This window comes from Danio rerio, chromosome 18 (genome assembly GCF_049306965.1).
Source record: "Danio rerio strain Tuebingen ecotype United States chromosome 18, GRCz12tu, whole genome shotgun sequence".
NCBI classification, from domain to species: Eukaryota; Metazoa; Chordata; class Actinopteri; order Cypriniformes; family Danionidae; genus Danio; species Danio rerio.
This window is the reverse complement of record NC_133193.1, coordinates 14,419,320-14,434,133: the sequence shown is the minus strand read 5'-3', so window position 1 is coordinate 14,434,133 and position 14,814 is coordinate 14,419,320. Positions and strand designations below refer to the sequence as shown.

Sequence of the window (14,814 nt, the reverse complement as noted above, 5' to 3'; positions counted from 1 at the left end):
GCGTCTGTCCGGTGTTTATGCACGCGATCTGATGCGCAGTCGATCCTCTAGGCACAAACAAGTGTTATTGATATGCATATATTGCTCAGTGAATCTTTGAAAGCCCTTTTGTTTCCCCTTTAAGTCCCATATTCTCTCATCATTCATTATTCATTTTTCTTAATTATTTGCTGTCAAATTTCCATTGCGCGTTAATATCAATGACGCATAAGGAAAGCAAATGACATTTCAGTTCTGTTAATAAAGTATATCTTTACTGTCTGCAAAAATCAAGCATCATTTAGAGCTTATGCACTACAGATGTAATGACGTCACACATTACATAAGTTAAACTCACGTTTCAGGGAGGATGGATGGAGTGGTTTTATTAGTGTCAACGCTGAAACTATTGGACTATTCTGCTGTTGTGCAAGTATAATGAATTTGGCTGTGCAGGACTTTTGCCAACTATTCCAAATATGGAAAGACTAAGACTGAACTTAAAGACACTTTCTTGTAAATTGTTTGTTAACCCCACGTTCCCCTTTTTAGCGCATTGAAAATCTGTTTCTTGAAAAGCTCTATCCAGGTTTTTAAATTTCGTGTGGTTTTAGTCAAAACCATATTGCATTCTATCAGGAAATGATCATTTATGAGTGGAAAATTTGTCTATTTCTTGCCATTTAAAATGACACATGAACCAAATTATGGATTAAATATTTAAATATATGAGAATTTTGAGAACTTGTTGGAATTTAGTTAATTTCCTTAAACTATATTCTTGATCAGATTAACAATATGTTTATATTACAATGTGTTTGATAATTACAGGCTAAATTAATTATTTATATTGCATAAATGTTCACTTTCAGATGAGAAACAGTGATCGATACTTCAATACAATTTTAACAGAAGTAGAATCCTTAACAAAACCCAGTCCTAAGAGTGTATTATGTCATTTTTAAAAATATTTAACGTTTTCTGACCCTGATACATTGCTGCTTGACAATTACATTTTTTTATGTTCAATTTACTTACATTTGTAAAAACAATTAAGTTGACTTAATTGATTTGAGTTGGGACAAAATGAAGGAATTATGTGGAACCCAACATTTTTTACAGAGTATAACAAATAATTTTACAAAATGTACAACATGAAGGAATTAAGTTATCTTAGTGAAGTTTATTTATAAACTAATTTCGAAAGGATCACGTGCTTATGATTGACGATGGCTGGTCCTGCATTAGCTAACATATGATTCACTAATCAGACAATTCCTAAGTCACTATAATTAACCGGAGTTCCATAGTCATCTTCGTTTGAAGAATCCCCCCTTCCACCCCTACTCCACCTTTCATATGGGCCACACGGCGGCCCAACGATTAGCACTGCTGCCTCACAGCAAGAACGTCACTGGTTCTAGTCTTTACCAGGGCAGTCGACATTTCTGTGCAGTTTACATGTTCTCTTCATGTTCTCCCAGTTTCCCCCCACCATCCAAAAACATACGACTTAAGTTAATTAACTAATCCAAATTTGCACCATAGACATGCTCCTTGAAAGCAGTTATCTCTTCATAGCAAAACTCTAATTGTTCATTAGCTACAAAAAGCAGGGGAGTTCTCGAAATACCTAAGCTCAAACACCCCTCTCGCCCTGCAAACATGAGGGAGCCCCGGGCTCGAGGATCTTATGAGCTCAAGGCTCTCTCCCAGGGCAGCATGCCAAACACGCTTTATAATCAATCATTAGCTAAGTGTGAACTCTTGAATTATTATTTTTTTATTTTTTTTATTTAGTTTTGTACAAATTTATGTGGATTGAACTTAACAACAATTAAGTTGTCCCCCCCCAAAAAAAACATAAAAATTGTGTTACAGCTCAATTTAAACAAGTAGTATCAATAAACAGCAAACGTCAGTGCTGGTTCAGTTTTAAAGGTTACGTATAGTAATGTTTGCATCAGGTTATGTTAAAATCCAGGGTTTTACAAGCACACGCTTTTGTTAACTTAGAAAAGGTATGCATTTTTAATTTAATTATTTTTTTGCATCTCTCAAAACCGAATTTAATGCATTTTAAGGGTTAACAGGACATAGAGTTGAAAAATAAACTATTTGTTTGGGATGTTTATGATGAATTTGTTTAATAATTTCGATCAATCAAACCAAGTGATTCTAAGACTGGTTGATTTAGAGAGCTTTAGTTCCAATACAATAGGGTATATGCCGAGCTAGTGCTGTTCCCATGCTGATACACTTCCGGTGACCTGTTATTGTGAACTTTTTCTCATGTTATACGGTTCCTTATACAGCATCGATGTTGTAATGTCATTAAAATACATTCAGTTAAATAAACTGTAGTATTTAGTTGCTCAAGCGTAAAACAAGACAAAAAGCCGTTTACTCGCACGCGCCCGTCAGAATCGGCAGGCTAACGCAGAAGCTCCATTGAATATACCAGGGTAAAATAAATGCTCATATAATAAAGATATGGCGGGGGAAATGTAATTTAATGCAGTGTACAATCTGACACCCACTTTAAATCGGATATCACTCAGCTAGTGGAGATCGCTGATTTTTAAAGAAAACAGACCTTAAACGCACCGGATTTTGCATTGGCATTCAATTCGCCGGAAGCGCTTAACCCAGGTTAATGGCAAATTAAAAGTCCTATTAGCATGCTTCAGCATATACCCCATTACACTTCAGTTGCTTTACATTAGATAAACAGTCAAAATTTATTTGAACAACATGAGGTAAATGACGACAACATTTTAATTTCGCATGAAAAATGCCTTTAATAAAATGTCACCTGGTTCAAAAATAAATAAGAAATATCTGCAACTTGGCAGTATTAATTCTTTCAAACAATCATTAAAAACACCTCCAATTACTGTATAAATTAGACACAACATGCACACGAGAACAATATCTGATGCAATAATGACCAAGAAATTTGCAATCAAGTTTACACTAAAGTCAGGTAAACAAACGTCAGACTGGAAACTTTTACCTGGGAATAACCTTGAACTTCAAACCCACAAGTCTCTTTCATTTTTTTTTTTTTTTTGTTACTTGGCATAAAAACTTATTTAAAAAAACCCAACACGTACACACAATCCCAAATAAGAGAGTCTAAGAGTAATCTTAAAACACTTATCTGGCCTGATGTACTATCTAAACTGATGGTAGGGTCAATGCAACCGTGGCACTGTAAAAAACTCACCATAATACAAAACGTCTGTCCTTACATAACCCTTCCAGGTCAATTAAGGCATGTCAACATGTATCTGCTAAAACACACCATCCAGAGGCCCAGTGATAACCCTGACCCACCATAAGCATCACTAAACCAACAGCGCACAGCCTTCCCCATTAGAAACCGTTTAGAGTTATACCCGCGCGTCATAAGACCTTCTGAACAACATGCATGTTTTGTAATGACTGATTACAAAAAAAATATACAGGACACAAATATTTTGACATTTACTCTCATGTGCTTTAGGCAAGGAGTTTGACCTTCGTGAGGTAAAAATAATGCGAGTTTATTTAAACATCCGATTGCTTAAATCGATATTAGAGTACTTATGCAACTTAAAAACATGACAAACACCACGTTTACTGGCATTTCTGCTCGACATTCGTGTTTTTAGTCTCTAATCCGGGTCATCAGAATTAAAATACAGTATGTTTACATTCAAGGGCAAGTTCCCAACAACTTGAACACCCGTAAGAAAATAATCTTCGAAAGACAAATTAAGATATTTCTGATCAAATGAAGAGAGGTCTCATTCTCCTCTCAAAGATATGTTTTAAAACAAAGAGATCATCAAACAATGGCTGTTTCTCAATTCCAAGAATGCAGAGAACGGACTTGCGTTCTCGTAAAGACCGGTCTTGCCAGTTGTCCTCGGAAGAACGAACTCGGGAGACTGCGAGAACAGAAAAATGAGATGCTGCATTCTTCATGATGGTCACATGACCTTCACGAGTTTTTAAAAAAAAATTATTTAAACATTACAGCACTCATACAACGATTTATTGTTTTCCCCCTATACTCTACATAAAGAATTTACAAATATCCCTTGCACAATATAAATAAAACGGATTTTATTATGAATAATTAAATACCCTTAATGTGTTGTTTTCTTTAAGAATTTCATGGTCATGTTTATATTCACGGTTTCAATTAGGGAAACTCCTGAGGTAAATAAGTGATATCTCTGAACTTTAATAATAAACGTATATAAAATGCTGCGCTTCCCACCTCCAGTCGCAATGACTTCTAAGACTTCTAGAGCAAGTTTGGTGCTCAAGTCTGCAGCCATGCGTCCTCGATATCAAGAACACATCTGGGAAGTTTCACGCGTCCTCTGTTCTTGCGGTCTTGAGTATCGGAACTGAACTTTGGTGGTTGATAATGATGTTACACGAGAACACAAGGACGCAAGACCACTGAAGAACGCATATTAAGAATCAGCCAATGTGTAGAGCATGGAAGAACAATCATGCTTGCTTGATGCGCAAGAACCAATGAGGTTCATACTTGTGTGTCAGGCTAGCATCAGGAGCCAATAAGACTTGTTGTCAAGACTCAAGCACTTGTGGTTGAGCTTCTGTTCATTTTATATATACTTTTATATATATTCATTCATTAATTTTCCTCTGGCTTAGTCCCTTTATTCATCAGGGGTCACCACAGAGGAATGAACCATCAACTTATCCAGCATATGTTTTACACAGTGAATGCCTTTCCAGCTGCAACCCAGTAATGGAAAATATTTTCATTTGTGTCGCAAATATGGACACATTTCTTTGGTGTTTGACATGACACAAGGGTGATGATAAAGAAAATGACAGAATGTTTGATTTGCTGTTAAGTAAACATTGTGTAGTGATCATCTACTACCCCTTGTTGTCTTTCTAAAATGCCATCGACTATAAGACAGTTACTGATTGTTCATGATCTAATTAATAATAATTTAATAATAATAATAATCTGTTTGGTTTGTTAACCATCTAAAATATGTTCTGCATTGATTTGATCATGTGTCATTTGCTTTGAGACTGTAAACTGTGATGAGGAGGATGACTGTTAAGTCGGTTTAGTATCCACTTGGACTGCATGAGTAAGAATTAACTCTCCGAGGACAGTTTCAGTTTGGGTTTGTTGGATCTGCTCAGTTTGGTGAAGATGCCAATAACTACAATCTGAGTTGATTTTTGGAGTGCAAAGTTGCTTTAAAGTTGTGGACTGAGGTCAGTAAAAGGACGTTTGGAGCACCAAAGGTGAAGAAGTAACTTGTTTCACTGAGGTCATCGAGAAAGTCTCACACTTGATGGACAACATTAAAATGTTGATTTAACGAGAGTTTGGGTGTGCTCCATGGAGTAAACCAACGAGGTTAAGAAAAGACGTGCACACAGTTCTTCATATCTAATGAGAGTAAATTTAAACATCCAATGTAAAATGCTAAAACCAATGTTGGAGTAACTGATAGAGACCACATTCACTGGCACTTTCTTTTTGTTGTCGTTTGTTGTAGTCTTTTTTTAGATCTTCAGAGACTGTTGATTCTGAATCAGTGAAGTGCACTGTCACAATCAAATAACAAGCGTCTTCAGCCTATTTTTCTCCCAAAATGTCATGGGGTTTGTTTGAATTTGTGGATTTGGCTCGCTGTTCCTTGCTCATTCTTTTAAGTCTCACTTGTGGTTGATGCAGCTTGGACTACATGAAGAAGCTTTAACTCTTTAAAGTCATTTTCAGGTTGCGTTTGTTAATACTGCTTCGTTTGGTGGAGACAATGACAGCTTAAAATCTGTCTTGGGTTGATTCTTAGGGAGCAAAGATGCTTTGAGGCTTTGGTTTGAGAGAACTAAAAGTGAAGGAATATCTTGTTTCTTTGAGGACAATGGTGGATAACTCAATCAACTGTTTCACGTGATCTTGGGTGCTCCATGAGGTAATACAACAAGGTAACAAACAAGCAAAAACGCATAGTTCCTTAATCCTATGCAAAGCTAATTCAAATATATGCACAATGTAAACTGCTAAAATCAATGTTTGAGTACCAACGCATGTGCAAAATCTAAGAAGTACACATTCACTAGCACTTCTTTTTTGATGTCCTTTGTTTGTCACCTCTAGGCGTGTAATCCGGATCATCACAATCTGTCGAGTCTGAATCATCTGAGTATGAATCAGAATACAGTGCATTCACATCATATAAGATGTATTCATCATCTTCAGCCTCTCGTTCTTTTTCTAAAATGTCACAAGCTCCGTTTGAATCCATAAGTCTGGCACACTCTTCGTTATTTATTCTGTGAAGGCACACTTGAGGTTGAAGCCACCTGGACTGTATGAGGAAGCTTTGACTCTCTATGGACAGTTTCAGCTTGGGTTCAATGGTTCTGCTAGGTTCGGCGAAGACAATGGGAGTTAAATCCGGTCCTTCATTGATTCTTGAGGTATCTAGTTGCTCCAAGGCAGTGGATTGAGATGGTGAGCAGCACTGTTGTAGGAGTGAAGGTGAAACTGGTGTCGTTGAGGACACTGGTGAACGACTGACCTTTGAAATGTTTGTAGAGGATGAATCTGGGTGCGAGGACAATGAGTGCTGGTTTGGAGATGCTTGTGGTTGAGGTGTGTGCGGGAGAAATGGTGGGGTGCTTTGGGTTGATGTTGGAGTGCATTCTACTTGTACGGCATCTCCATCAAGCTCTTCGGAACATTCCAGAAGAATGCTCTTCATTTTTTTACCATGTCTGGAGCACGTCTGCTCTGTGAAACCAGTCTCGGCTTCCTTTATTTCCGGTTCAGCTTGAGTCTTCGCAAGTCTGTGCTTCCCAACCAGATCCCTCTGCACCAGAGACTGGCTCAAGTTATCCTCATTGGTTTCAGAACCTGACAGCTGGGTGGATGTAACTCTGTCAGAACAAATCTCCTTCTGAGGTAAAATATTTTCTGAGTTTTTATGTTTCCACAAGCCCTGGGAGCCAAAAAGCTCTTTTGAGTTGGCTTGTGTGAGCGGATCCATTGTCATGTTGTCCTGTGATGGCCTTAAAATGACATGGAGGGTACCAAGTAATGGTTCCTCAACTTTAACATCCCTTTGTTCTTCAGAAGTGTTTGGAACTGAGGATGTGCTACGTTCTTCAAGATCCAGATTTGTTGTTGCAGCTGTAAGAAAGAGAAAATTGATATTGTATGAAATGTCAAAGCTGATAAATTAACTTCCAAGTCTAAACTGTGTTTCTCACCGCAATGTAGAAGTCTTTTTAGAGCCGTGGCTAGAGATGCGCTGTCCTTTGAAAGCAGTTTCTTCAAAATCTTCTCTCCCCTCTCATATGAATGAGGCTGCTTTAGTACCTGGACAAATTTACAAGCATTAATTTTACACATGCATTTGACATATGTGTTTATCCAGTGCAACTTACAGTACATTGTATTGAAATTAATCAACATGAATAGACAGGTTCTTGCACCATGAACTACTGTTTGCGCTCAAATGTATGTGTGTATATAAGAATAATATGTAAAAGTAATGTAAATATATAATTGTAGATAATAGTCTTTGCTTTGAGTGAACTTGAGTTGAACTTGTTTACAGAAAGGTAAGGTCATTTTATTTGTGGCTCTAGAGAAAAATTAGTTACATTTCTGAATATTTAAAAACAAATTTAAATAAATGTTTAAGTTAGTTAATGTCTATTCAGGTCCTTTTTTAACTAACACTCACTGCAGTTTAGCAGTAAAAAGCTACGATACAAATTATTGAGCTGGAGCTTGACTACAAAATTAAATCACAAAATCAAATCGAAATCGCAATATCTGTAAAGAAATCGCAATTAGATATTTTCAATAAATTGCACAGCCCAAGTAGGTGCCATAGAAATGGCCTTGCATCCATGAAAAAAAAACAAACAAAATATTCAGCATGAACTTTTGATGAAAAATCGATTCGAGTCTGGAACCTTTGTGTTTGGTTGATCTCACATTGGCTCTCTGTAGCTCATAAGACACACAATTGTCTCTTTAGAAAGTCAAGATGAATGGAGCTTTGTTTGCTTCGTTCCAAAAAAAGTTCTGCTTTAACTTTAACAAATCAAAAATCGATTGAGATACTGGAACCCCTGTGCTGGGCTGATCTCACATGTATTACGCACAACTGCCTCTTTAGAGTGTCTAGTTAATGGAGCTATGTTTACTCCTTTCTTAAAATCAGCCAGTAATCTTGAAAAATGCATGCAAGTTTTGAAGCAGACTTGCTAGCCTTTGATGATTCTAACCTTTGTTTAATTCATACATCATACTTGCGTCTACACAGATAATACACTTGTGTGTTTAGACAGTTTTCATTAAAGCTTTTGTCAATGATTGCTTTTAAATAGCTATGAAGGTTTACATTTTAAAGGTTTCAAACAAGCAAAAATGTATTAGAAAAGGGTCTAACAATCCACCATTTTTTTAATTAAAAATATGCAACAGCCTTGTATTTCAAACAAACTTCTGGAATTTTGAGTGTGAACACACTAATTACACTTTTTATACTTTAAAATAAAGTTTGTGAATTAGGATGCACCTACTTTGAGTACAATCAAGAGTAAACATTTAAACTGCATAGGCAAATATCCATAAATGTATTATTTTCATTTTACTTAATCAATATATTATACAATGTGTATATTACCGATTGGTTGATCCCACATGTATTATGCACAACTGCCTCTTTAGAGTGTCTAGTTCAGTGGTTCTCAAACTGTGGTATGTGTAAGCTTCCTTCTAGTAGTACGTGGAGGAATCCAATAAGTCATATGTACTGTACATGCTACATATATTTAAAAATTTATCAAAAATGATTTTTATATGAATATGATGACATTTAGCGTATATTTATGAGCTCCAGGCAACATTTTCAGGTGTTGATGAATTGACTACTATACATATATATATATATATAGTTATGTTAATATGTTAATACTTTACATTTAAGTACAGCAATTTCTTTTTACTTTTTAAGAACAGTAACCTACCATTTTTCACTTTTAAAAGCACATTTTAAATAAAATGTTCATGTTTTTAGTTTGTTTGCTTGTTTGTTTACATATAAGCACAGTACAGTCCTAACGTTCAGACTATTTATGATAATTAAAGTGTCTGACATTAATACATATTCTTAATAATAGTAAGTAATCTGCCATGGTTTTTGAACTGTGCAGAGCTGTAGCTTAAACTGGTCTACTGCGCTACTGTATTTCAATACTGAGCATTATGGTGGCACTTGGAGAGATTTTTTTTCAGAGGTGGTACTTGATGAAAAAAGTTTGAGAACCACTGCTTTAGAACATTGAAAGTAATTGTACTGGGTGATTTATCAATAAATGTATAATGCAAATGATCAGTTAATTATTACATGAAAAAAAGACCATGTAAAGTGTTGGAGGTTATAATTGCACCTATGTTGCCTTTTGCATAAAACAAGTATATGAACAGCATTAACGAGTTTATTGCTGGAATAAAATATCCACAATACTCTGAACAAACAAGCAAACACTGAAATAATGGGATGTGTATGAGAGCTGCTGTTTGAAGAGGATGAAATGGATATAGCCTAATGCAAAAAATAGTTTTGTATAAATGCATCAATATAATGTAAGGTCTAGTTACTAGCACTATACTAAATCAGGTAGTAGAATAGTCCATACTACTTTACTTGTACTTGAAAACTTTTACAAGTTTCATTTAACATGGGAGTGACTGAATTAAAGGGATTTTTGTGACTGACTCCTGAAAAACTTTGTATTTTCAATACTGAAACTTTCTATTTTGGAGTCGTTACAGTCTAAACTGTTATCAAACTTGTCATCTTCCATGACATACTCCTCTGCGAAGATGGTCTCTGAAGAATTTGTATAATTTCCAAATGATTTGTTAGACACATTTTTACTTGAATTGCAAATCGTCATTTAAATCGCGGCAAATGCACTACCTCGGAGTCCACAGAGAGTTCTGTGCATGTGAATTCTCAAATCGCCAGTCAGAGGGGATGTAACTGGCCGTTACTAATAGGAAATCAGTTTTGATGATGCAAGACAGATTCATATAAGACTATCTATCAGCTTACCGCTGTAGTGACATTAAGGAGAATTGATGGTTATGAAAGGGGAAATCCTTAACTTTACATAGAAACCAAACTTGTTTCAGGACATTTTACAGTTGGAAAATAACAAAATCTCTTTATGCAATATGATCTTTATTTAACATACTAATGATTTTTGGCATAATATAAAAATCTATTATTTTTAATATACACGTTTGACTTGCAACTGGTTTTGTGGTCCAGGGTTACATATTACAACATTGCTCTATATTTTGATTTGGGGCTCCAACGTGAGAATATTATTTATTTATTTATTATATCATCAAATGGTTCTTTTAAATATGCTTGACAAGATTTTTCTGGAATACAAACTGTTGTTACACTTGATGACATTTTAGTGTGTCTTTGGTAAATCATTGTAAAAATAAAATAATTTTTACTACAGAAAACAAAAATATTGCACATTACACTTTCTAATACATTAAATATAATGTATAAAACAAACAAAACAATATTGTTACTGCACTTAAATTGGTGTAAACTAGCCATAGTTTAAATTTAAACAAGATATTAACCCTTAATCAGTCCTCTAATATTCTAAGCAATAATAAGTGTGTATATAAATAATTATTATTAATATAAATTACATCATTTTTATGTCAAAAGTAAAGTACCTGAGAATTTAATGACATTTAAACATGGTAAAATGGGCCAATGGGATGCAATGGAATTGGTTACCATAGAAACCACAAGCCACAGAATGCCGGCTTCTATTTGTGAGTTCTTTATGTGACATCATCATACTGTATGTTACTGCAACTCTTGTTGGTTTGTTCATTTTGTAGCTCTGACAATTCAAATATGGGTCAGCTCAGTTCATCTTGTAAACCATCAAGAAATGATTGTGGCAGTGTGGACTATAATCATCATTGTACACCACCACAATCTTCCACAAACAAAGTGGATAACGATTTACATCCAGAGAGAGATGTGGATAGTCAAAAAGAAAGAGGAAAGGATCGTTCCTCTAAAAAGAAGAGAAAAGTGTGGAGGTGGATTTCCCATCTAAGAGGTGGCAAAAAATACAAGAAGGCCTCGTCTGACCACAGTGCTGAGGTCTCTCCTGCTGCCTGTTTGGCTCCTGACAACAGAGCTGCCCAGTCTCTTACAGCTGCCTGTTTGAGTCCTGACAGCAGTACTGAGGACCCTCCTGCTGCCTGTTTGAGTCCTGACAGCAGTACTGAGGACCCTCCTGCTACCTGTTTGAGTCCTGACAGCAGTACTGAGGACCCTCCTGCAGCCTGTTTGATTCCTGACAGCAGTACTGAGGTCTCTCATGCATTGAGTCCCAACTGTTGTACTGAGGACTTTCCGGCTGTGTGTCTGAGTCTGGACTGCTGTCCTGAGGACTCTCCTGCAGCTGCCAGTTTGAGACCCGACTGCTCTACAGAGGACTCTCCAGCTGCTGCTAGTTTAAGTCCCGACAGCTGTACTGAGGACTCTCTTGATTCTGCAAGTTTGAGAGCCGACAGCTGGTCTGAGGACTTTTCTTCTCTGTGTCTGAGTCTCGACTGCTATACTGAAGACTCTCCTGATTCTGCCAGTTTGGCTCCTGACTGGATGACAGAGGTTTCTCCTTCTGCCTGTTTGAGTCCTGACAGCTGTACTGAGGTCTTTACTGCTCCGGTCCGGCTGGCTTCTTCCTGCACTGTCTATGTGTCTCCTGCACCTGTCCGCTTGGTGACCGATTGGAGTCCAGATGTCTTTCTTTATTCCTCATTTTGTGTTTTAATGTCATTTGCATCATATTTCTGATCTGCTCTAAATAAAGCATTTTAAAAAAATGTTTTGTTTTTGTTTTTATTTTGCATAAAAAAGAATTATAGCCACTTTGATTACTCAAAAGTGTAATTTTTCAAATAACATATTTAATTTGCCATGTTGCTGTTGAGTATTGTGATATTTCTTGTTATATTTATTTTTCTGTACGTGGAGCTTAATGGTAGTTTTTGAGTTAAATTTAAGTGTCTTAACATTATTACTATTACTATTACTTTTATTATCATTATAATAATTAATATAAAATTAAGTAAAATCTTTGACTAAGTGCATAACTGATAGTCACACAAATTACTTAAATAATAGTTCTATTGCTTTAGATCCATTGCAGTTTGGCTTCAGAGCAAACTACTCAAATGAGATGGCAAATTGCTACTTCACCGAAAAAGTAAAGTCTTTCATAGATAATGGGGGTCGTTGGGGCTGTGATTCTTGACTTCAGGAAGGCCTTTGATACTGTAAATTAAAGAATTCTCACGTGCAAATTAGTAGGTTGTAACTTCTCCCCTCAAACTTTAAAATGGATAGAATCATGCTTGTCTGGTCGCACACAGTGTGTTAATATACAGAATTACAAATCTGCCGCTTTAGGTATATCCACAGGTGTTCCGCAATGATTTATTTTGGGCCCTTTACTTTTTACTTTATATATTAATGATCTTCCATCCATTTGTCCTTATCCTAATATACAAATGTATGCAGATGACACTTATATTTATTCATAGGAGGAATGTGTTGCAAGTTGAAAACAAACTCACAGAATGGCTGGTACATCTTTTAACCTGGTTAGAACAGTGCTGTTTACAGTTGAACATCTCTAAAACAGTGTGTATGTTCTTTTCTAAGAATAATAGGTTAAGGGAAGTACCAGATGTATTTGTATCAGAGGAAAGATTACAAGTTGTAAAACTATTACAAGATTTAAAACTATCATTTAAGTCACAGGTAAAAAGGTTTGTAACCAGGTCAGATAAGTTAGGGCAGCCTCACATGACATCTGATCACAAATAAATCGATCATCACTCCATGATCATTTCTCACATCACTTATCGTTTAACCACTTGGTCCGCGTGCTGGACGATATGGCAAAAATCTATATCATGATAGATTTCTTAATTTTGATCAATACGATATAATTCCGATATCGATATGGACAATATTAAAAACACAGGAAAAAACTGCCAAGAACGCACACAATAGATGTCTGTACCTAAAGTACACGTCTGCAAATTGAATATGCAAAGTTTATATACCTCCAGCCTCTTATAACTTTTTGTTTTTTAAAATAAATAACAATACAAAAAATGTATGTTCACTTTTTATTTGTATTAAGCCTTTACAAACAAGAAATGTGAAATAAACTGTCAAAAAACTAAAACTCTCAGACTCTGCTTATTTATTTATATAAATTATAAATAGATAGTTCATGGAGGTTAGCTTGACCAGCGTGAACAGAAACTTTTATCTGTGTTTTTTTTTTTTTTTTTTTTTGCATATGCCAAATATTTAACAATTAAAATTATACAAAAATCTTACAATTATGACATCCACATTATAAAAAACATAGAAAAAGAATAATAATTATAATAATAAAAAGATCAAAAAGAGTAAAGTCTACATTAATATTTGCAATAGAAAAGAGTTGTTTGAGTATATTCATATCTCTGGTTGCTTTTCATCTTGAACGTCCTTTAAGGGTTGTATCTGACTATTATATTTGTGTATGTAATAACCCAATTAAATTAAAAGGTTTAACATAAAATAGTTCTTATATATTTTATATAGTCTACTTATATCGACTAATATTTTATATTATTTTATATAAATTTTCATTATTTAACAGATTGAATACCTCTGTTAATCACATTCTTTCTATTTCATCAGCTTTTGCAATAACCAGATTTCTGATAAATATGTTTGAATTTTATTTTGTAAGTTTGTGCGAGTGCTATATGCCAGCATGCAGCGAGTTTGTGTATGTGAATGTTAATTTGGGTGTTTATGCAAGGGTCGAGTTATGTACATGTGTGTGGTAATGTGGGAGTATATGCACAGATCGAGTTATGTATGTGCGCGTGTATGTGAATGTATGCAATATGCATGCATTAAGTTTATATGTATATGCGCATGTTTCATACATGTTTTGAACATTCAATAGTAGAGGTTTATACTCCTTTCTTAAAATCAGCCAGTAGTTTTGAAACAGACTTGCTAGCCTTTGATGATTTTAACCTTTGTTTAATTCATACTTCATACTTGCGTCTACACAGATAATACACTTGTGTGTTTAGACAGTTTTCATTAAAGCTTTTGTCAATGATTGCTTTTAAATAGCTATGAAGGTTTACATTTTAAAGGTTTCAAACAAGCAAAAATGTATTAGAAAAGGGTCTAACAATCCACCATTTTTTTATTAAAAATATGCAACAGCCTTGTATTTCAAACAAACTTCTGGAATTTTGAGTGTGAACACACTAATTACACTTTTTATACTTTAAAATAAAGTTTGTGAATTAGGATGCACCTACTTTGAGTACAATCAAGAGTAAACATTTAAACTGCATAGGCAAATATCCATAAATGTATTATTTTCATTTTACTTAATCAATATTATACAATGTGTATATTACCGATTGGTTGATCTCACATGTATTATGCACAACTGCCTCTTTAGAGTGTCTAGTTCAGTGGTTCTCAAACTGTGGTATGTGTACAACTAGTGGTACGCGAGCTTCCTTCTAGTGGTACGTGGAGGAATCAAATAAGTCATATGTACTGTACATGCTACATATATTTCAAAATTTATCAAAAATGATTTTTATATGAATATGATGACATTTAGCGTATATTTATGAGGTCCAGGCAACATTTTCAGGTGTTGATGAAT

The 14,814-nt window shown here is 35.1% G+C and overlaps 1 protein-coding gene across 2 annotated transcripts in view; it reads right to left on the bottom strand.

Annotated features, from left to right (window-relative positions):
- Positions 1 to 3,459: 3,459 nt before the first annotated feature.
- Positions 3,460 to 14,814, bottom strand: part of LOC100150699 (TERF1-interacting nuclear factor 2) — a 26,195-nt gene continuing 14,840 nt past the window's right edge. For both annotated transcript variants that reach the window (XM_021467770.3, XM_021467771.3), the window contains 2 exons: positions 7,249 to 7,357; positions 3,460 to 7,168 (listed from right to left, as the gene is read on the bottom strand). In XM_021467770.3, coding sequence (XP_021323445.2) covers positions 6,093 to 7,168; positions 7,249 to 7,357 — 1,185 coding nt within the window. In that variant the 3' untranslated portion in view covers positions 3,460 to 6,092. The remainder of the gene's footprint in view (positions 7,169 to 7,248; positions 7,358 to 14,814) is intronic.